Genomic DNA, 23832 nt, shown 5'->3' on the forward strand with positions numbered 1-23832 from the left:
TCATTAAAACAAAGGCACCAATTGTTTTTCATCTTCATATTATATTTCAATTTATGCAAAAATAAATCACTGAAAAAAAATTTGAAGAATTTTATTGTCAAACTTGAGACATTTTTCGAAATACTTTTTTATAAGTATATGTCTTTGTTTATCAACACTTAATTCTTGTGTTCTGCAAACGGCTTTTTGGAAGTTCTAGATCTAAAAAACCTACATTTCTAATAAGAACAACCTAGTTTCTACCTTTTTTCGTTTCCAGTCCAAGAGCCAATATTTCAATTGACAGCGACAAAATACGCAGAGCTTGGCATTTAAAACTTTGATTGCGCTTGATAATTTATAAAAGTTTCACTCACATTTATTGTTTTAATTTATCTTTGTGGAATCGATCATACCTCAATTAAAATCAAATAAACTTTTGTAGCCTTTTATTTTGACTAAACTGAACTGGAAGAATATGAATATAAAAAAAACTACATCTCTGTGTGGGTCAGGGATGAACGAGAGAATACTTCTATGTATTCTATCAGGTCAGGCCCGGGCATTCGAGCATCGTCTCCAGTAGCGACGCGTCATTCGAGCAGTAAACCGCAACGGCGGTTCCGAGGACGAGAATACCTTGGTGGGTGATCTCTAGTGACAATCGGAATTGCACATTTGGCGACCGACAGGACATTTTTGTGTTTGGTAGTACGTATAAAAGTGAAAAAAGTATATTTTATGTTTTTGCAGTGAAAGATTTAGTTTGTTAACACAAAAAGAAACCTTCTTCAGAGATCACCCACCAGAGAGAAGGAGAATCATGTGAAATTTACCTAGGGAGCGGAAATGACCAGTGTTGCTAAAGTGACATTTTATGAATATTCGTCATATTGCAAAATGCGAAAAAAAATAAAAAGTTTCTATTTTCACGGATTGAAAAAAGGCGAGTTGTGAGGACAGCCCTACCTTTGCGAGTCGAGAGGACAGCAAAGAAGAACAGCGAGTTGGGAGGACAGCTGTTGAGAAAAGGCGAGTTGTGAGGACAGCCTTACCTTTGCGAGTCGGGAGGACAGCAAAAAAGAACAGCTAGTTGGAAGGACAGCTGTTGGAAAAAGGTGAGTCGTGAGGACAGCCTTACCTTTGCGAGTCGGGAGGACAGCAGAGAAGAACAGCGAGTTGGGAGGACAGCTGTTAGAAAAAGGTTAGTCGTGAGGACAGCCTTACCTTTGCGAGTCGGGAGGACAGCAGAGAAGAACAGCGAGTTCGGAGGAAATTTATTGTCAAACTTGAGACATTTTTCGAAATACTTTTTTATAAGTATATGTCTTTGTTTTTCAACTCTTAATTCTTGTGTTCTGCAAACGGCTTTTTGGAAGTTCTAGATCTAAAAAACCTACATTTCTAATAAGAACAACCTAGTTTCTACCTTTTTTTGTTTGAAGTCCAGGAGCCAATATTTCAATTGACGGCGACAAAATACGCAGAGCTTGACATTTAAAACTTTGATTGCGCTTGATAATTTATAAAAGTTTCACTCACATTTATTGTTTTAATTTATCTTTGTGGAATCGATCATACCTCAATTAAAATCAAATAAACTTTTGTAGCCTTTTATTTTGACTAAACTGAACTGGAAGGATATGAATATAAAAAAAAAACTACAACTCTGTCTTTTATCACTGGCACTCTTGAAATAAAATTCATTAATTTCTGTTTTTATCAAATTTAATTCAATCATCATCTTTGTTTTTTTTATATATTTTTTAAGTTCAATACGGTTTTTTGTCTGGTAGAAAATTCTGATTTCAAATCGTGATTTCAAAATTGCGATAAAACAGAGGAATTTTATAATTATAATTAAAATATCGAAAAGAAATGAAAATTAATATGACTAATATTGCACAATTATCATTTTTTTGCTCTACAATTTTCAATCATGGTTTTTTTCTGATCTGAAATTTATTTTCAAATTCGGGTTTGATTTCTTAAAAATTCTGGTGTTTATGTGTTTTATGAGTTATATTTCTTCGCACCGAATCTTATGTCCAAACTTTAAATTCTGTTTTTATTCGAAATTTTAACCCGCATTTGTTTTATAGTGTTTCGAAAATATTGATTTATCTGTAGATGAGATCTATTGATCTTATATTTAGTTCTAGAATAAGATTCATTTTTTGCATTATTTATTTATAACATACCGGAAATAATATTGATTTGAAACATTGAATATATTACATATACATACTCTTCTTTCTGAGCATCAGTCCAGGTAAAGAATAAATGTCAGCTCCACAACCGCACTCGCAAAGCGGTGCTATAGCTATAGCGGTCTAAATAAAGGTGATTGTACAGTCATGGTGCTTGTCAACTTCTCTTTGGCGTTCAACTGCGTCAATCATTGCCTATTAAGAAGTAAATTAGAAAACGAGTTTTTCTTTACAAGCGAAGCTTCAGATCTCGTATCATCCTTTTAACAGTCATTCACAAATTGTACGTCTTAGTACGAGCCTGTCAACTGAACGAGAGTTCATCGATGGCACTCCACAGGGTTCTTGTCTAAGTGCGCTTCTACCAAACACTCTGATTAAATGCCAATACCATCTCTACGCTGATGATATACAGCTGTACATCTCTGGCTCTGTTAGCGAAGTGGACCACCTCATCGAGCAAGTTAATCTAGATCTGACAAGAATCGTGGAATGGTCCACTAACAATTGTCTCGTACCGAACCCCAAAAAGACCCAGGCGATTGTGTTCAGTAAAACCGGAACAATTGTGCCGAACGTGGCATGAGTTTTTAGAGGAAAAGTTGTACCACTTTCAACCTCAGTCAAAAACCTTGGAATTAACATGGACGTCAACCTCTCATGGACCCAGCAAGCGAATGACGTCGTAGCAAAGGTTTTCGGTATCCTCAGAACCTTTCGTCGTTTCTCTTCCGTACTATCTCGACCTACTCGCCTCAAACTGGTTCAATCCGTGATAGTTCCTTTGCTGACTTACTGCGACATTATCTTTTATCCTGGATTAACAGCCGCTCTCAAGAAGCGACTAAATATGTGTTTTAAATCAGCTGTACGGTTTGTTTTCAACCTCCGGGGCAGAGACTCGACTCAACGCGTTCGGAAATTCATCCTTGGTCACGAGCTGGACTCCAACTATCAACTGCGAATATGCTGCTTCATGCGACCAGTTTATCACTACATTCTTCCAAGATATGTTACCCAACATTTGCAAAGAGGACGTCATGAGAGGACCCAATGTTTCATCATTCTGAGGAATGGTACATCTGGAAGGAAAAGCATGCTTGTTTTTGGGGCGTCGCTCTGGAATGGTACGCCTATATTCGTCAAGGAAAAGCCCTCATATGACACATTTAAAACCACATAATGCAATAATCATCATTTTATTTTCTTTTTGTCTCGTTTGTTAATTTAAATTATCTCCAGTATTTGATTTTGTTTGATTAGTTTTCAATTCATTGTTAACTTAAAATAGTGTTTATTCATTCCATTGTTCCATTTTCTTTCCCACTGAAATCTCCTTGACCTGATACAATGTAGTTTTACAAAAAGGTTATCGCCACTGCATAAAGAAACAATTACAATTAAAATCACAATTTTCGAGATTTTGTGATGGTCATGAGTAAGAAAATGGTTTAAGAAATAAATTAAACATGAGACATGAGACTTGAGGAAAGACGTGAAACAAGAGACCATGACATGTGAAACGTGAAACATGAGACAATAGATGTGAAACATGAAACAGACGACCTTGAGTCCTGAGTCATGAGACGTGAGACTTCAGACGTTGAACATGAAGCCTGAAACGTGAGACGGGTGTTTGAGACTTGAGATTAAGACGTGAGATCGACCGATTTTAAATGGTGTGGATTAAAACACATACACTTTGGTCAAGTTAAGAACTTAATAACACTAATTTACAGCATTTTTGAACTTAGTTAACTGAAGGTAATTTTAATTGTGAAATCGAGCGCTGAATCCGAATAAGAAATTCAAATAAACCTCAGTAGAACAGCTTTTAAGTAATGTTTCAAATATGAAATTTTGGAAAATTTAAAAAAGTACTTGTAGTTAGATTAAAATATCTCGGACTGCATGACAGTAATTTGAAATCTCTTTTTGCATATAAAAGGTGAAAAAATTTGCTATCGATCATTTGAACATCAATTTTGCGCAGCATCAACAATATTGTTGATATAGGTGACTTTATGAAAGAAAAAATGATAAAAATCGCATTTTTTTTTTAGAGAAAATCTTGTTTCAGCGAAAGTTTTAGACTCGATGGTGACATTTAATAAATCTGGTTTTCTATTGGCCTGAAATGTGAATTTAAAACAAAGATTTCAAGTGGTTATTTATCAAAATCGGTTGAAAATTGAAGCAGATACGGTAATTTTACCATAACAGTAATTTTTACATGTTTTAATCATTTAACGAACCGCAGTGTACTAATCATAGTATAGGAAGAATTAAACATGGTAAACATCACTCTCTCCAAGTTAAAATTATGTATTAGCTAACCAAAAGGTAACATGCCAAATTTCAGCAAGATTTGACCATGGGGAGGGGTTGCTTGAGTATCAAACGTGAATAAGACTTTATGGTATTATGCTCGGGAGGAACTAAAAATACTGATTTTTCATTAAAAACTTTTTTCATCACAAGCCGATTGCTTTTTATGATAAATTTTATTGAAGCCTAAGTTGAGACAAATACTTCACGCGAAGACTGTTACACGATTGAACTTGAAACGAAAAAGTTATTGCGGTTCAAAGATTGTATTCCAGCCGAAAATTCTCATAAAAATCGCAATTAAAAAAAAACTCAGGCGTTACAAGTTTTTCGATAAACATTATTTTTAAGCAGAAAAGAAATTGCCATGAACTACCGAACGATACAATTTGATTGATTTTCCCTTAAATTGGAAGCACTGCCGTTCTCGAATTTTCCCATCTCCCGAACCAACGTTATCGTTTGCTGTTATCAACAACCGAACAAAATTTCTCACAATTTACTTGCAACATTCTCACCATCCACTCTCTATTCACCACTTTTCAACATGTGCTCGTCTGGTTCACTCTCCCTTTTTGGATATCCTAACGACTTGATATCTTCTCGATTAGGTGAGCGGTAGGCAAGGGGAATGTTTTGTCGAATGACGTCACCGATGTTGCGGATTTACCGGCATGGTCGTCGACAATGTTCTGTTATGCTGGAATCTAAAAAAAGTCCCACCACCATCAGCGAATGATGGATATTATGAAGGTACTTTAATTCGACATGAACGGTTCTAGCGAAACATCCGCTCACATTATACGATGTCGATTGTTCCATCGTTTTAAGAGTGAGTCAGTCGACGAACGACAGAAACGAATCGAGAAATAAAGTGAACCTTCTCACAACAGAGCGGAAAATATTGATTGATTGCTGCCTCTAGTTAGTCTCTGGGTAGCCGAGTTTGGGCATGGAAAATTTCACGAGCATACCGTGTGGCCCACATGTTTGCTTCATCATCACAGCTCCTATGCTTTATGCTGCTGCTACTTGATTCTTGACAGTACATAGATGCTAGAACATGCTTAGCAAAATAGACTTCGGTCGAGAGTCAGTCAATCACGCGTGTTCTAAATAGAGTCAGTATCATGATGCTGTTGTTTTATTTTTGTTTTTGGTTTTCGGTTTCTCTTCATGTCAATGAGTTGACTGAAGTTGGAGAAGTTTTGGTGCAGCGTTTTTAAGGTATCTCGTTGATGGTTGATGGTCGTTGTGCTATTTTTAAAATCTTCGTTGCAACCGAAATGTGATAGCTACTAGTTAAGCTAAACTATGAAGAAGAGCGGTCAAGAACGAATTGCATTGTTTTGTTGTCGCTATTTATAAACAAGAAAAGGTAGAACGATCACGAAGAGCGTTGTATTTAAACATAGTACACTGCGAATCAGACAAATGTGAAAAAAACCACTAACACAATAAAACGAAACATATAAAACAATTTGATACACACAAAACTTAGCATAGAGTGTATAATGTTAAAAATTCAAGGAACATTTATTGACAACGACATAAACCATAAAAAGTTCCAAGTGATTTCTATGCTTAGCCTTCAATATTGTATTGATTGAAATTTTACAATTCAGATGCTAGCCTTCAAACGACAAAATTTAGACATCTGATTTAGAACTTAAGACAAAAAACTTCGGACTTCAGACTTCAGACTTCAGACATCAGACGTCAGACGACAGACGTCAGACGACAGACGTCAGACGACAGACATCAAACATCAGACATCAGACATCAGACATCAGACATCAGACATCAGACATCAGACATCAGACATCAGACATCAGACTTCAGACATCAGACATCAGACATCAGACTTAAGACTTAAGACTTAAGACTTAAGACTTAAGACTTAAGACTTAAGACTTTAGACTTAAGACTTAAGAATTTAGACTTTAGACTTTAGACTTTAGACTTCAGACTTCAGACTTCAGACTTCAGACTTCAGACTTCAGACTTCAGACTTCAGACTTCAGACTTCTGACTTCTGACTTCTGACTTCAGACTTCTGACTTCAGACTTCAGACTTCAAAATTCAGGCTTCAGACTTAAGACTTAAGACTTAAAACTTAAGACTTCAGACTTAAGACTAAAGACAAAAGACTTAAGACTTAAGACTTGAGACTAAAAACATAAGACTTTCGACTTGAGACTTCAGACTTCAGACTTCAGACTTCAGACTTCAGGCTTAAGACACCAGACTTCAGACTTCAGACTTCAGATTTCAGACCTCAAACATCAGACACTAGACTGCAGACTTCAAACAAAAGACTTAAGTCTTAAGATTTCAGACTCAAGACTTGAGAACTCAGACTTACGACTTAAGACTGAAAACTTAAGACTTTTTTTTTTCTTTTTTTTTTATTGATATCAAAATAAAATTACATAACTAAAATTAAAACTACAGTACATTTACTTTATTATCATCACTTGCCTTTCATTTCTGTAAATATTTTTTAATTTTGTTCTTTTCACTCGCTCATCATTTCTAAATTATTTTCTCAACTATATTCCAGTTACTGAATACAGCGAGAATAAAAACGAATACAAATATTTATCTATTTACTTTTTGAGCGGCACAATTCACTTCTTTTTACGATGCTCTGGCTTTTTTCCTGTTTCAATTCTATTTTCAATTGTTTACATTTACTCCTCGTTCTTTTCTGTTCAAATTCCAGGAATAATACCTTGTCTGGCACAATGATTGGTGTTCCAGCTTCCGATCCATTTGATGACTGGCTTTCATTGTCTTCATTCTTTTTGAGTTTTCATCCACGCTTTGGAACTCGTTTCCATTGCTCCGACGATGAATGCTCTGGAAGCATCCGTTGCGCTACAGTACTTGTTTGCGAATTTTCCGTTGTGTGCTCATCGACACTCTGCGCTGGTTGCGTTGATTCTTCTGGTTGTGCTTTTCTGATGGGCGTTATTGGTTGCAATGAGCTTTTGGTCTTATTGAGTACTATCGAAGAGCTTTCTGTTGGCTGATCACTTTCTGGGTTGGACAAAAGCGTTTCCGCAACTTGAGATCCAGCTGCTATACTGCTGTACAAACGACCTTGAACCGAGACACGTTTTATTTCACCATTCCGTCGTGGGCAGTTAACCTTAAAATGTTCGTTACTTTGGCAAAAAAAAACACTTGTTCACCATTCCGTCGTGATAAAGTCTGGCCTGGAAGTCACCAAATCGAAGCTTTGAGGGAATCTCCTTGCTGATCTCCATGTATACCCCTCTCACTGTAGAGAACACGGGGTAACCTGTGCTTGGATGATATTTCTCTCGTACCTGACTTCTTATTGTTCCGAAAGGTGCTAATGCGTTACATATTTCACTATCTTCCAATTCAGGAGGAAGATTAAAAATTCTTACGTACCTAAGGTTAACTCCAGCTTCCGTCATTGCAACTTCAGTAGTGGTTCCATTTACATATGAAAAAGTATGCACTGGTCGCAGATTACACACGTAAGAATTCAGCAACAACTCGTTATTAAATTTGATAAGGATTGATCGTGTTTCTCTTTCTTTGTGTACCGAATACAAATCTTCGGGCTTGAAGCATCTGTCCTTACAGAACTGGAACATTTCTGCTTCAGTTGGTTCTGCTGCATCCTTTCCGAATGAAAATCGAAGAGTGTGAATCCTGATTTTAGGTTCCGACATTATTTCACGTGGCCTTTATAATCTCAAAAATCAAAAGCTTTAGATACTTGTATCACATCACTACTTGGTATGGGAAAAGCTAAGAGAACTCAATTGTACAACCGATTACTTTGGCGTCTTGTAGTAAACTGCAAACTTCACACATCAGACTCAAGACTTCAGATTTCAGACTTCAGACACCAGAATTAATATTCAAACTATAAAATTCAGACTTCATACTTGAGACTTAAGACTTCAGACTTCAGAATTGAGACTTAAGACTTCAGACTTCAGACTTTAGACTTAAGACTTCAGACTTAACACTTCAAACTTAAGCCTTAAGACTTAAAACTTCAGACTTAAGACTTCCGACTTAAAACTTCAGACTTCAGCCTTAAGATATCAGACTTAAGACTTCTGAATTCAGACTTCAGACTTCAGACTTAAGACTTCAGACTTCAGACTTAAGACTCTAGACTTAAAACTTCAGACTTAAGACTACAGACATAAGATTTCAGACTTAAAACTCTGGACTTAAGACTTCAGACTAAAGACTTCAGACTTAAGACTTATGATTCAAGACTTGAGACTTCAGACTTCAGACTTCAGACTAAAGGCTGAAGACTTAACACTTCTGACTTCAAACTTCAGACTTAAGACATCAGACTCAAGACTTCAGACTTCAGACACCAGACTTAAGATTAAAACTATAGAATTCAGACGTCATACTTCAAACTTAAGACTTCAGACTTCAGATTTAAGACCTCAGAATTAAAATTTCAGACTTTACCCTTCAAACTTAAGCCTTCAGACTTCAAGCTTCAGACACCAGACTTCAGACTTACAACTTCAAACTTAAAACATCAGACTTCAGACTTCAGACTTAAGACATCAGACTTAAGAGTTAAGAATTCAGACTTCAGACTTAAGACTTCAGACTTCAGACTTAAGACGTACAACCTTCGACTTAAAACTGCAGAGTACAGACTTCAGACTTAAGACTTCAGATTTCAGACTCAAGACTTCAGACAATAGAATTGAGAATTCAGACTTTTGACTTCAGACCTCAGACTTCAGACCTCAGACTTCAGACCTCAGACTTCAGACCTCAGACTCAAGACTTCAGACAACTGATTTAAGAATTCAGACTCAAGACTTCAACCATCAGACTTTAGACTTCAGATTTCAGACATCAGATTTCAACCATCAGGCTTCAGACTTCAGACTTCAGACTACAGATTTCACACTGCAGTCATCAGACTCAAGATTTCAGACTTCAGTCTTCAGTCTTCAGTCTTTAGACTTAAGAATTCAGAATGAAGACTTCAAACTTCAGATTTTAGACTTAAGACTTCAGACTTCAGGCTTCAGACTTCGGACTCAAAACACCCAAATCCAAACATCGTTCTTCAGACTTTAGACATCAGACTAAAGACTTCAAACTCAAAACTTCAAATTTCGGATTTCAGATTTCAGACTTAAGATTGAGGACTTTAAACTTCGTACTTGAGACTTAAGACTTCAGTCTTAAGACTTTAGACTTCAAACTTCAGGCTTATGGTTTCATACTTCAGACAAACTTCTGATTTTCTGATTTCTGGCTTACAACTTCTTAATTCTTACATCAGGTTTTAGAACTCCGAATTTAAATTTTATATTACATATTACTTCCTTTTATTTCCGACTTCTGACCTTTGACTTCCTACTTTTTTTATCTTGTTAATGTTTTTGATGTCGAACTTCGAACTTCTATGATAAAATTTCTAATTATTGACGACTGATTATTCACTTCTGACTTTATTTTAGACATCTGGTTTCTGACTATAAACTACCGGGGTCTGACTACTGATTTTCAATTTTAAAGTTTAATTTTCAAGCCCCTGAAAATTTTCTGGGTAAATATTCAAATATCCAACCGTTCAACAAAATTTCGAATTTTTGTAAAGTTATTAATATTTTCCAAAACTCCTTAGCTGTACAGTTAATAATTGAAAAAACACTGTTGATTAACATTCTTATTTAAGTGTCAGTTTTTCGTTTTTCAGTTACTTTCTATGTAGAACAATCATTTTCAAAATAAACGACAAATAACATAACTTTTGAAATTTCACTATTACTACATTTCTGTTTGCAATTAAAAAAATATATTTCCATTTATATTTTTATGTAAGAAAATTGTTAAATTCGCTTATATTAAGATTGTTCAGATTTTTTTCTATTGATATTTTTTAAATCTGATACAGTGCATTAACTATTAACTCAAAATTTTTTCACATTTTTATGCGGAGTTATAAAGGTTAGAAATAGCTTATTCTGCATTTAAAAGTCGTTATCAATTTTCTTTTCCTTTTATTTCAAATAGGAGGAAAACTTTATGTTTCACAGGCAAAAGTCAAGTTCATATTTGAGATGAAAATTTTTTTTGAATTTTCCAAATTTGAACTTAAAACTTCCGTTTGTATCTTCGAAGTTTTCAATTTCATTTTGAAAGTTCAGTTTTCATGATGGTTTTGTAAAAATTTTTATTGGAAACAAAAATTTATTTCAACTTTCAAGAAGTTAAACATAAACGATAAAAAAACTTCTAGTTTGAGCAATTTTTATTCTTGAAAGCTTCAAATTTGAATTTGCACTTAGTTTTAACATTTCATTTCTCCAAACTTTAAATTTGAATCTTTTTTCTATTAATTATGCGTTAAAATTCAAAATTTTAACTTTGGTAGTCATTCTATTCATTTTCAAATTCCGATCTTAATTTTTTTTTCATTTCTCGAAATGTTGATTTTTTTTATTACTTTTATGTTATTTTAACATTGAATTACTATTTAATGGAATAATTAATAATTTTTCAACATTGTTATTTTTATATGGAAATTAAAATTCTAAAGATAATTATCGAAATTTTTAATTGAACGTTTGAGTAAGTTTAACTCTATAAAGCATAATTTAAAAAAAAAAAACAGCTAGCAATTATTTTATCAGTAAAATAACAACATTTAATTAAACGAATTCATTATTTTAGTCTTATAAAAATTAAAGCCCATCAAAGCTGAAAAATTATTTTTGCAATTTTTGATTTATTTGGACACCATTTTGCAAATTTTTCCCAAACATTTTTGTTATGTACAGAAAGATGTTTGTGATTGATTAAGAATAAAATATTTATTAAAATTTCCAAATTGGAAGAAATAACCGCGTTTTTCCAAAATCTCCTTTTTATAAAGAAAACTACTATTTACCTAATTTTACTTCATATTCCAAATTTCCTTATCTTATTTCCGAAAAATAAACATATCTAACCATCTATTGAAAATGGAGAATAAAATATTTATTTAAATTTCCAAATTGGAAGAAATAACCGCGTTTTTCCAAAATATCCTTTTTATAAAGAAAACGTTTTTCCAAAATCTCCTTTTTATAAAGAAAAAAAAATGATTTTCCAATTTTTCTGCATATTTTCTGTACATTTTCTCCAATATCTCACATATATATTAAAATGTCAGAATAATAAGATGTACCATTGACTAAATTCTATTACCATCAGAATATGTTTTATGAAGATGTACATATAGGTATAACTCAAAAATTTTCAAGAGTTTCCGAGATAGTTGGATTTTGATTGGTGTTGTTTTAAAACAACACTATGCAATAATGGGTGAATTCTATTCTATTATATTCTAATAATTTCAATTGAGTTTTTTTATTCATCTATAAATATTATTCTTCTGATTACAAAAAAAAACTGATTGACTTTTAAGTTTGTAATATTCGAGATTTTGTGAATTGCTTTCAAATCTGAACAATATGTAGTATTAAAACATTGAAATGTTAAAAATTATTTTTAGATTTTTTTTAAATGAATCTTTTCTATTAAATCTTTTCCAATTTCAGTTTGAAAATATCTTATTAATTTTTTTCTGCTTCTTTAAAATTTTAAATTTCTGCTTGAATTATAAGGTGCATTTTTTGTTCTGATTGTTGCTGTGAAGTTTGTAAACTTTGTTCAGTTTCTTCCTTTCGACTGGATGTGTGATGTAACCCAAACTTATTCCATTTTATATCACTTCAATATTAACAATATAAATTTTTATGGAAAATTAATATATTGAAATTTTAATATTCATTAATCACATCAGCTTCCGAATTTCCGATTTCTATGCCTTAACTTTAATTTTCAAGCTTTCGTATCTGAAAGAAATCGAGCAAAAATTTACTCGAAAATCAAGATTTGAAAAACTCAAGATTCCATTATTAATTTTTGGGTTGGGTTATCAGGTTGCCAGATTGTTTTTCAGCACGCATCTGGGCTGGACAATCCGGAGCAACTTTATATAAATACTTGGCAAAATCCGGGCATTTGATTTCAAAATTGACGACAAAATTCTGGGCAAATAAGTCAAAACCCTGAAATTTCCCAACAAAAATCAAGAAAAAAAAAATTTTATCGGTAAATTAATCGACACATTTGAAATCGTATTTAAGGTTTCCAAAAAATCTTTCATGATTATGTTTATAAAAATTGCTTTAAAAAATGTACAACACCTCTTGTTATTTTTTTTGTTTGATTTGGCAAATACAGTAAAAAATCGGGCAAAATCGGGGCTGTTTTCAATGAAATCCTGGCAACCGGGCTAGACGAGACTTTATCCATATTTTGTATTTAATATCCGAACAAACTCCGAAAATCGGGAAATCAAGAAATCGGGAAATGAAAAAAAAATTATGAAAGTACTGAACAAACTTTTGTTGTGATGATATTGCTTCTCATTAAATTCTTCCCGCTTCTTACTTTATATCCGTCTATAAAATTTCATAATTCTAAGATGTTCATTTTAAAAACGACATCACTTTCCTTCGATAAGGCCGATAAATCAAGTACTAAACATAATTTATGGTGAATAATATCTTCATAAAATTGTATATAAATTTTCAGTGTTTTAAGCCAAGATAGCATACAAATTTTTGAAATCTCAATTAAACACCCTCCAAAACATTCGATTTAATTTTAGAACTGGATCAAATTATAATCTTTTCTGTAGCTACGCTCAAGTCGATTAAATATTCTACTTTCAAATGATTCATACCAACTTAAGATCAGGGGAAAAAATCCTAGTCACGAATTGAGTTTTCCTTTTGTTTTGCAAAAGCAAACACCATATCGTTTGTCATCTTAACACGTGTTTTTGATTTGTTTGTCCTCTCTTTAGCGACACATCAAGCGTTTTTGCAGATTAGCAAAACTGAATCGGGCAAACACCATTATACTCGAGCCTAACGAGCGAATGAGTTGTTGACAGATCAAACACCGATTAATGTGTTTGAAATTTTGTCAGGTTGACAGTTGTTCAAAAGCTTGACGGTTGATGATTTCATCTGGGAATTCCATTGCACTCGTTTTAATTTGTTTAGCATTTTTTTGGGAACTTTCAGCATAATAATTTTAATTGAAAAGTTATGTTTTTGAACTATTTTTACAAAGCATGCTTGAAATTCAAACGGTTGATTTTGAGAAAATTTGCAAATTTTTTGGAACTATAGCTGAGATTTGTTAGAAAATTTTAGTGTTATTGAAAAAGTTTACAAAACTTTTAATATCATTTGCAAAAAAATCAATTCTGCCATCGAACATTTGAATTCCGAACCTAAACAACTATAAATATGGTTGAATCAATCACTAACCTTTTAATTTCGTCCTTGATTTTGGTTCGGCCCTCATCGTTGTTGCTGTTCGGTTGTTCCGGGTGATGCACTTCCGTTGAATCGAAACGCACGAATTCGACTTTCCGGACTGCCGCAGCACTGGTGCTGTTGCTATTTCCGGAAGCCGCCGCGGCCGCTAATCTCGCTCGCTTCGAAGTATTGACCAGTATGCCGGGATCGCTACCGCGGGAATTGTTGGACCCCCGGCGGGAGGGAGGCGTGGGCGGACGAGGCGGAAGTAGCACCCGGGTGGCCAACGTTGGGGAAGGCGAAGGAGACGGAGATGGAGATACTAAACGCCCCGTCGTCCCATGAGCATGATTGGTTTTGGCCATTTGAATTCCGGCTACCAGAGGAGTCGCTGAAGATGCAATCGATGGGGTCCTCCGGTCAAAGTCGAAGGATACCGAAGGTTTCGGCGAAGGAGGGAACTCGTATCGGAGCCGGATTTCCATCGGCTGATGCAGCTGGTCGCAGCTTTCGGTAAGCTCGTTCTCGTACTCATCATCCATTTTCGGGGCTAGAGGATTCGCTTGCTGGATTTGTTGAAACTATTCTCCCTCGGTAGATTCGGATGGCGTCAAACCGTGGCTTATTATTGAAGTTCTCGATGGATTGAATATCATCTGTAAAGCGAGAAATAAAAAAACGGTTAGCTTGTTTGCTTTCATAAAATTAAAAAAAAAAAGCATTAGATACGTTTTATAAACACGTTTCGTGATACTAAAATGGTGTCATGATATTATAATTAAAGAAAAAACTAATCAAAATGACTCATTCGAGCCTCACTTCTGAAGCTATCTTCAGAAAAGCCATCGTTCCTTCTTGAGAACCAAAATATGTATAAAAAAAATCTGGAACCACACACTCGAACCGTTCCTTTTAACTTCGATTTAATTGATCCGTTCTGCTTGAAGATCTCGATAATCTCATGGAAGTTTTTTTCCGTTCCCATTCATAGCCTTCTGTGTTGTTTGGAAAAAATAACAGAAGAACGGTTGCTAGTCAACCGTAGCCATGAAGAGAAAAATTACCACCAATGCTGCTCAACCATTACCAGCATCTTTGACAAACCGTAGGTATGAAAAAGGTTCTTGATTTCTTTCGAATTTTTATTCTTATATAAGGTTTATCCCAATCTACTTACCATTGGATTGAGTATCCATCTTATCGATTCACATTGATATGCAAGTAAGTAGATAACAAGCAAAACTGAAATTCTCGAAAATGCCTTCTACAAATCCATTATTTTCTAAGTAGACATTATAAAGATACTTAATCATTCGTGTGTTTCATGGAAATTTATGAAAATTTGCGAACATAGCACAATTTATCGCAAACTAAACGATTTCGAGTTTTGTTTTTCAACTACCTGATTAGAAAGTTGAGGATTTTCCAAGAGCTTGGGCAAAATCAATTATTGACAACACGTTTCTTTTCGACTAAACAACAGCCTTTAGACTATTTTGAAATTAAAAAAAAAACATAATTAGATAAGATGTGGAACACCCTTTACTTTTGGTTTGAATTTAATTTCTTCCTGCGGTGCAACCAAATAAAGACAAAAGGTTTAATTTCCTTAAGTTAAGCGTGTCAAACTGGCTTTTCGTGGCCCGCATCAAGGTTTTTTGAAACACGAGGTTCTGCGACTTTTACAGTAAGTAGGCGAGAAACGAGCGGGGCTCTCAATAAGTTTGTTTACAAACATAAGATTATTCGCTCAGCTTTTCTGTGGTTTATTGCGGGAAAAACCCCTTAAAAATATACGAAAATGTTCAAATTTCATAAACATACAGAACTTTTCCTTGTTGGTATTACTCTTGAATTTTTTGGAAGCATTTGCCAAACAAATTGCAGCCAAAGTTTTTATTGGGGTGATCAATTTTCTAATAGGCACTTCAGAAGCGTAGGGCTTCTACTGGCAGCCTTACTTTCATATCTTTTCTTAAACATTGTTACTATTATTTAATGTTAAAACTCTTAATCTCATTTTTTTCACAGAAAAAATCAGAGAAGTTAAGTTATGACTACGTTCCACTTTAGTTTTGCGAATAACTTCATCGTTAAGAAAACAATTTTCCAAAAATTGCATAGCTATATGGGCAAATTTTTTTTCAATTATTTTACCGTTGGCTGTGAAACTTGATTTAAATAAAAAAAATTAAAACTTTGAAATAAAGGGCATCAATTTGTTTTTTTTCTTTTGATTATTTTATCTAAATCATTAAAACACACTTTTAATAGGAAGTCCCGATTTTGACAGAAAGCATAATTAAGACAATTAAACTGGGTAGATTATTTCAATTGAGAAGATGCTTTTAAATTTTAGAATCACACAAGAAGTTCAAAGATGTCCACAACACAAAAGTCTTAGCTCATATTTCACACTTACTCTTCGATTGCATTTCCTCCTTCCATTTTCATCTCTATCCAAGACCCATTCCACGGTGACGTCACAAATTTGTTTGAGCAATGTTCTAGTAAAACGTGTACAAAAGATTATCTCAATAGCGTTCCAATCTAAATAGTATATCAATTGATTCAAAATTTGATGCATTCCATTTTGATATTAAAATTTTATTTCTCGATAAAATAGTTAATGAAATCGTTACGTGTACGCCACAACTTGCCCATCTTAGATTTTCTGAAGTTTTACATTTCCTATTTATGATTGAAAGTTGTGTTTGAAAAGTTACTTTTAACGAATGTATTTTTTTAGAAAATTCTGAAAAATAAGAACTGCCGAAAAGCTGAGTGATCACCTGGAATGGGTCCTAGCTAGAATTATTCGATCTTTAGGAAAAGATCGATCTCCAAGATTGTTTCAGATGGGCGGTCGTAGGATCGATTAACATTAAAATCAAAGCTTGAGGATCGAGATCTCTAATAGATCGATCTTATCCATTTTTTACAAGACAGAGGACATTTTGTTTTAATAAGGATAAAAAAGAACACGAAGCTTCAAAGATGCATTAAACTTCTATCTTTGGTTGAAATATGTGCATATAAACGTTTTAATTTAGGTATTGAAAAGTTACAAGCAATGACTCTGGTGGTACATTATCAATGATGTTTATTTTTATCAAATGTTGCCTATTAGGTTCTATTCAGTTGAACGTATTTTCAAGAAGAAAAATCATCAATCCAAAATCAAAATGAAAATGTTGTAACAAAATTTTCGTTCCGGAAGCGGGTACCTAATACCTATATAATTTGAAAAAAAGAATAGAATAGAATAGATTTTGAATTCATCATCAGTTATCATTTAAAAATAACTTATTAAACTCGAAAATGAGAAATGTTATAAATTTATATGTCTGTACTAGTTTTAAATTCATATTTCATAATGCCATCTGATAAACCTAATTTAAAAAATCTCAATTTTAATTTTGTTTCCAAACTCGGCTGAATTTTAAGGTTCATACCAATCATCAATCCAAATCATTCACACAAAGATAATTTTATTGGAAAGAGGACAGCTATTTTAGTGCATATATTTCAATAACCGTTTCGAAAGATTTTGGCATCATGAAATATTCCGTCACATTTTGTCAATCACCTCTTGTTTTGAATCTATGGCTCGTTTAATTTTAAACTAAGTAGTTTTTGCCTGAATTGCAGTTCAATGAAATAAAAAACCTACATAAAATCTAGTAACCGATTAAAAATATATTTTTAATCCTGAATTTTATGAAGGATCAAAATTTTGCCTAGATTTTCGAATTTCAGAGAAACAATGCTTTAGTTAGAGGAAAAAATTTAATTTGACAATTTTAAGAAAATTCAATTGAAAATGATATAACTATTTCATTTCTGACATCACAAAGGGGCGTTTTGAATTTTTTATATAAACGTTTTCAATTTATTCAACATCTATGTAGAATACTGCAAAACGTTTCGATTTCAATAAAATCTAAGATTCATTTTGGTTTAAAATTTCTTTGAATTTTGATCAAATTCCTGAATTTACGTGGATATGTTAAAAAAAATCAAAGAGAAAACTTATGTAACTTTTTCTAAGAAATCAAAATTATGCACTCATTTTATTTGCAGTCATCGATAAAGTTGGTCATTTTATCAAAACCTATATTTTCAATGTTTTTGTAACATCCAAGAGGTTTTTTTTCTAAAAAAAATGCGCGATTGTTTTAATAATCCAATATTACTTTATATCATAGCAATTTTTTTTGTTATTTCTAAAACATTGAAGGAAAAGGAAAAATTTTAGAAAAATTTGAACAATGAGAAATGAATTTAAGAATTGATTAAAAACAACATGATATTTTCGAATCGTTATTCTGAAAAACATAACAGGATAAATAAGTGTTTTAAAATCAGTTTTAAATTTATTACAAATATTATCAAAATATATTCTCAAATATTCGTTTCTCTAACATTTAGTAACGAAAAGAAAATCATTTAAATTTCGTTTCGTTTAATCATTTAAATTTCGTTTCGAAAAGAAAATCATTTAAATTTCGACTTTCATTGATATGCAGTTAATCGAAATCGAATTAACACTCTGTATTCCTTCACTTCCCCCCCCCCCCCACCTTCTCCTCCTCCTCCTCCTCCTCCTCCTCCTCCTCCTCACCCCTTACTCTTTCAAAATGCACGTTTATTCACGAGATATTGAAGATTTTTTATCAGTCGATTTAATGTAAAACCACCCCCTCCCCAGAGTGAGCTCTAGGACCGCCCCTGCCTCCTACCCAAAAGAAATCTATGTAAAAATACTTTCCTTTAATGAAAATGTTCGGGGGATAGATTGGATGTAGTTTCAGACGCCGCAAGAACTTTCGAACGGAGTTATAGTACCTTTTTAACGCATAATATACCCCTTATTAACCCCTAATATATTTTGTAAACCATCGAGAAAAAACATTTCTGGACTTGAAAATCTATTGAACAACAACAGACCTATCTTGTGTGATTTTTTCTGAGGATTCCAATGGAGGCTGTTTGAGCCACCGCACGATTCGGAAATTGGAGTTATGGCTGATTTTACCCTCAATTCCCCTACATTTTTTAAATTATTCCAGAAAAAAACATGTTCGGACTTGAACATTTTGCACCAAATGGGATGTACCTTGTGTGTTTTTTTTTCGAGAAATCCAATGAAGGCTCCTTGAGCCACCACACGCCTTGAAAAATGGAATTCTGGCTGTATTACTCTCAATTCCCCTACATTATTCAAATAGTTCTGAAAACGCATGTTCGCACTGGAAAAGTTCGAACCAAATGGGACATATCTGATGTGACTTTTTTCCGAAGAATCGAATAGAGGCTGTTTAAGCCACCTCTTGCTTCGGAAAATGGAGTTACAACTGTTTTAACCCCTTATTTGTTAAATGTATGGGAATTGAGGGTAAAACAGCCATAACTCATGTTTTCAATGCGTGCGGTGACTCAAATAGGATTCGTTGGATTCCTCAGAAAAAATCACAGAAGTTGGTTTTTGTTCAATAATAAATTAGTTTTTTTTTCGAATTGTTTACAAAATATAGTTAGGGGTTAAAAAGGCACTAGAACTCCGTTCGAAAGCTCGTGCGGCGTCTAAAACTACGTCCAATCGATTTTCCGGACATTTTCACTAAAGAATTTTTTTTTTCATAGATTTGTTTTGTGCAGGAGGGAAGCTATCGATTTTTTTTAGTGAAATACAATTTTTTCCCCATTGTGCATTACTTTAAAGCACTTTTACTCATTTGAGTCCAACGGCCTGAATAAGAAACATTACCTATGAAAGCAGAATTTCAATTTTCTGCTCAGTTGCTATTAATATGATTTTCTATTCATTCGATTACTCTAATTTTTCTCACATTTTTTATCATTTGAGCACCTACATCCGTGGTTTTTTGTTGGGTCTAATATATACAAAATTTGTTATATTTATAATGATTATCAAAATTCAACCAATCAAATCCAATCCAGTGAAAAAACCAGCAACCAAACTCGTGATCTTTTAACTGTCAAACGAACTAGAACTACGTCAAATTGGGTCCAAATCTCATCAGTTTAGGACTAATTCTTATACCGGTTCTAAAAAAAGTTCAAAGAAATGAATATAATGTACCAGTAGACCACTGCAAAAAATGACCCTTTACTCCCATATGTTTTTACCGATGTCTTTTGCTGCCCGTCCAAGCAAGATTGTCCCATGTAAAAAAAAACGAGCAAGCGATAAAATCGCGATGAAAATTTCAGCTATAATTCCAATTTTTCTCTCAAACTGAAAATTCACCGACAGATTTTTCGTAGTAAACAGTTCAAGTTATTCATTTTACAATGTTTTTTGCTAAAAAAAATCCATTTCCTACAACAAACGGAAAATTAGAGCCAAAAATGCTTCGTGTGACGCTTTTGCGTAGAATCAGCAGAACACATACCAATGCAAATTCATTTTAAAAGCTAGTTGATTATTGAATGTGTAGTTGAGTATCGATTCTAGTGCCTTCCGAAAAGTGTTGATGAAAAATTTTCCAAGAAAAACACTCAAAGCTCCTCGCTCCTCCCCAAACCTCTATTTTAGGGTTCTTTACGGCGAATAACATTATGATCAACAGTTTAAACTTATTTTAAGAGAATTTTTTGATAAAATAAGCATATTTCGTAGAATTTTCAACATAGCACGTTTGGGCAGTTTGAGTCAACAAACTTCAGTGTTAAATTTAAAATGATTTGGTTGATTCCTGAATGAGCACAACGTGATTCAATTTTGTATGGAAAAGAAAACTTTTGCGTATTAAATTATCCCGAAGACCCAAATAACTTTGAAATGAAGTTTGTTTTTAATTTTAAGGTTTACCTGTTTATTCTTAAGCAATTTTTTTTGGTAGCATGAGAAGAAGCTAAATCTTTCATGAAAAAAAACCATTTCGAAATAAAAAATCTGAGTTCAATGAAAATTATTCAAAAAATGGCAGGTTTTGATGACTAGCGCTTTCCAAAACTCCAAGAAATGTTTTTGTCAAGGTTAAAAAAAAATCGACAAATTCATTAGCTCAACAGCTTTTAAATGATCAGTCACTAAAATTAGGAAAACAAATTTGAAAACATATTTTGAAAACATTTTTTTGCATAACATCGAATATCTTTTCTGGGGAAAAAGTTAAGTTCAAGGTTGGTTACATGAAATGTGCTGCAATAATCCAGGAATATTAAAAATCCAAAAATATATTTCTTTAAAAACTTCCAGTACACCTATGGCGATTTTAAATGAAAAATTTTATTATCCAAATCAAATTTCTTAACACTAAACGTACCGGAGGCGGTCAAATGACGGTTTTTGAACTTTGAATGATGATTACACCTTATATAATTTTTTTTCGCAAATTTAACGACAGGACTATTTTTATTTTCAAAATGCAAGTATTTTTGCGTTTTTTAAATTTTTCTAAGTGTTGTGGATTTCGAATAACGCATGTGGTATACCTATCCATACCGCGAGCGGTCAAATGACGGTTTACACTGTTTTCGCTAAAACTTTCTTGTTTCTCAATTGATTTCTTTAAAATTTATAGTTTTGAAAAGCCTATAACGTTACTCAAATATGTTTCTCAGACAATTTTCAGCTACAATCAATTATTTTAAAGTTATGTTAAGTTCAAGAAATTTTTTATGAAAAAACATGCTTCAGGAAAATTGCTATAAATCTGTTCATCAGTGCTCGAAAAAAATTTCACTTAGTGTATGAGAAAGCTGAAGTTAGAGCTATATGTTGCACATACGGAAATTTTTATCAATTTTTTTTAAGATCATGGCCACAAAAAATGTAAGAAAGTTGTGTAAAACCCGTACTTTTCAATCAATCAACCACCAAAGCTGTTCCTGTTACAGTAGAAAAATTTCAAAACATGAATTGGAAAGTTCACGTAATTTGTCACATTTTGGCATCTTTAGATTTTTTAAAATACGAAATACATCATTTATGACGAATTTTCAAAGGTAGCTGATTTTTCAAACCTTTCATCAATTCGGATATTTGATACAATTCCTACACCTAAATTCAGCTTTGCACTAGATTTTGAGTATGTTATCGTAAGGTTTAGGCAAAAAAATTATATGCAAAAGAAAGAAATTTTCATACCGGTTCCAGTGATGTAATCGCATTGGCAATGCAGTGCTTGGCTTTTATACTTGTTCAGTGGAATAAATTTGAACAACACATCTTAAACATAATATTTCAAAAAAACTTTACACTTAACTTAACACAATCAAAAAAATTATAAATATCTTTAAAAAAATCAAAAAATCTATGCTAATGTGATAGATTTAAGAATTCCTTTAAATGGATCATTTATCATCATTGCAAAATGACAATACTGTTACTCAAAGTGCTAGATTGTTATTTTTTCTAGATGCTGGTTCCTCCATGAGCGGAGGAATACGCGAGATTTGAATATGATTCGTCTGCTCTTTATAAGCGAAGGCCAGTGGCGCATAATTGAGAAAAATTACAACTTGCTGCTGGGAATAAATATATCACTTCAACATAACAGTTATATTTTACTGCCCGCATGTATTTTTGTTTTGAAATTATGAATAATACTTCTTAAAAGAGAGACACCATTCAACGGTCAGTCATGTGACAGAACTTTGAATGATCAAAGTAAATTTGTGGTCATGTTGTGGAAGAATAGTGGGATCTAATTTGTATATGGCAACCGTCATACAATCGATAACAAGTGGTTCTGTGAAATTTTAGACTTAAAATCTATATAAAAAATTGAGTTCTTTGTGATAATACGTATAATTCAAAACGCGTGTCTAATTTCAAGCTGTTGCAATGAATACACTCCTCTCTATTCGTTACAATTTGAAATAGAAATCATCGAAGTGTTTAAAATTTGTAAACTCATTTTTATTTAAATTTAATCATTGCAAATCATTTATTCGGTAAATAACTCAAAAAGCTTGAAAATAAAATCATATTACCGAGTTTTGTAATGCTATTAAATGAATGCCAGAATGAATGCAAACAAACATTAAAACTTGTTTTCCAACAGTTATACTGATTCCTTCGCAAAGCCAAAGCATTGCTAATTTATTACTACAAATTTGATAAAGAAGCCACGCGACCAAGCTGCAGAACTTGTTCCGCAAGTTTTAATTTAAGGTGCATTTTGGAGCATTTTGGTGCCTTCCGTTGCTCGATCGTCGCCCGGTTTCATTCAATTTAGATTGGTTGGAAAAAAAATCCCCTCCATGTGACAGCGATAATAATCCTACACGAGTTCATTTCATTTCAGTCATAGCGTTTGAAGCGAAACTAATTAGTTGAAGGAAATGCCCCCGCCAATTACAGAGCTTGTAACTACATACATCTTGTGCCCATTTTATGAATTATTCAAAATTTGTAAAACATATCTCGGAGTCGGTTTGTTTGCTCATGTGTTCCGTTTGATGATATACGACAAACTCGTCATCGACCGGCAGACAGATTAGGTGCTTCGATTCAGCATTTCAATTAACCAGTTGTAATCGATAGTTGTTAAAAAGTTGCCTCAGAAGAGAGTGCAGCAGTGGCGGCAAAAAAAAAATCCGGCAATTATCGAATTGCTCCAACAACTACCGGAATGCAAATTTCTAATTGGCACCTATTACAGTCGACGATGTTGTCCTTGCACGGTGATCACTCAGCGCCAATCAGCCAGTGTCAGAGCGCTGAAATTTATGAGCACTACTGGTCCCAGTCAGGTTCTGGCGTCAATCGTCAACCCTCTCTTGTTGATGTGTTTTTTTTTTCGGCTCCATGAAGAACCGGGTTAGACAAGTGTTTGTACAAGCTAGATAATTAAAATTATTTATAAAAAAATCACTGATAATCGTAAGCCATCTGAAAGATAAAAAAAAATTAAACGCCACATCATGAAATTGGCTGACCTGGGGACGTGATATGACAGATTATTCGTGGAAGTTTGGG

General features: G+C 33.4%; 1 protein-coding gene across 1 annotated transcript in view; it reads right to left on the reverse strand.

Moving 5' to 3' along the window:
- Nucleotides 1-3051: 3051 nt before the first annotated feature.
- Nucleotides 3052-23832, reverse strand: part of LOC129752295 (uncharacterized) — a 409138-nt gene continuing 388357 nt past the window's right edge. Inside the window, exons 4-5 of the mRNA XM_055748085.1 lie at nucleotides 13887-14533; nucleotides 3052-3271 (exon numbers count right to left, since the gene is read on the reverse strand). Of these exons, the coding sequence (XP_055604060.1) occupies nucleotides 3052-3271; nucleotides 13887-14419 (753 nt within the window). The 5' untranslated portion in view covers nucleotides 14420-14533. The remainder of the gene's footprint in view (nucleotides 3272-13886; nucleotides 14534-23832) is intronic.

This window comes from Uranotaenia lowii, chromosome 3, assembly GCF_029784155.1.
Source record: "Uranotaenia lowii strain MFRU-FL chromosome 3, ASM2978415v1, whole genome shotgun sequence".
Lineage (NCBI taxonomy): Eukaryota > Metazoa > Arthropoda > Insecta > Diptera > Culicidae > Uranotaenia > Uranotaenia lowii.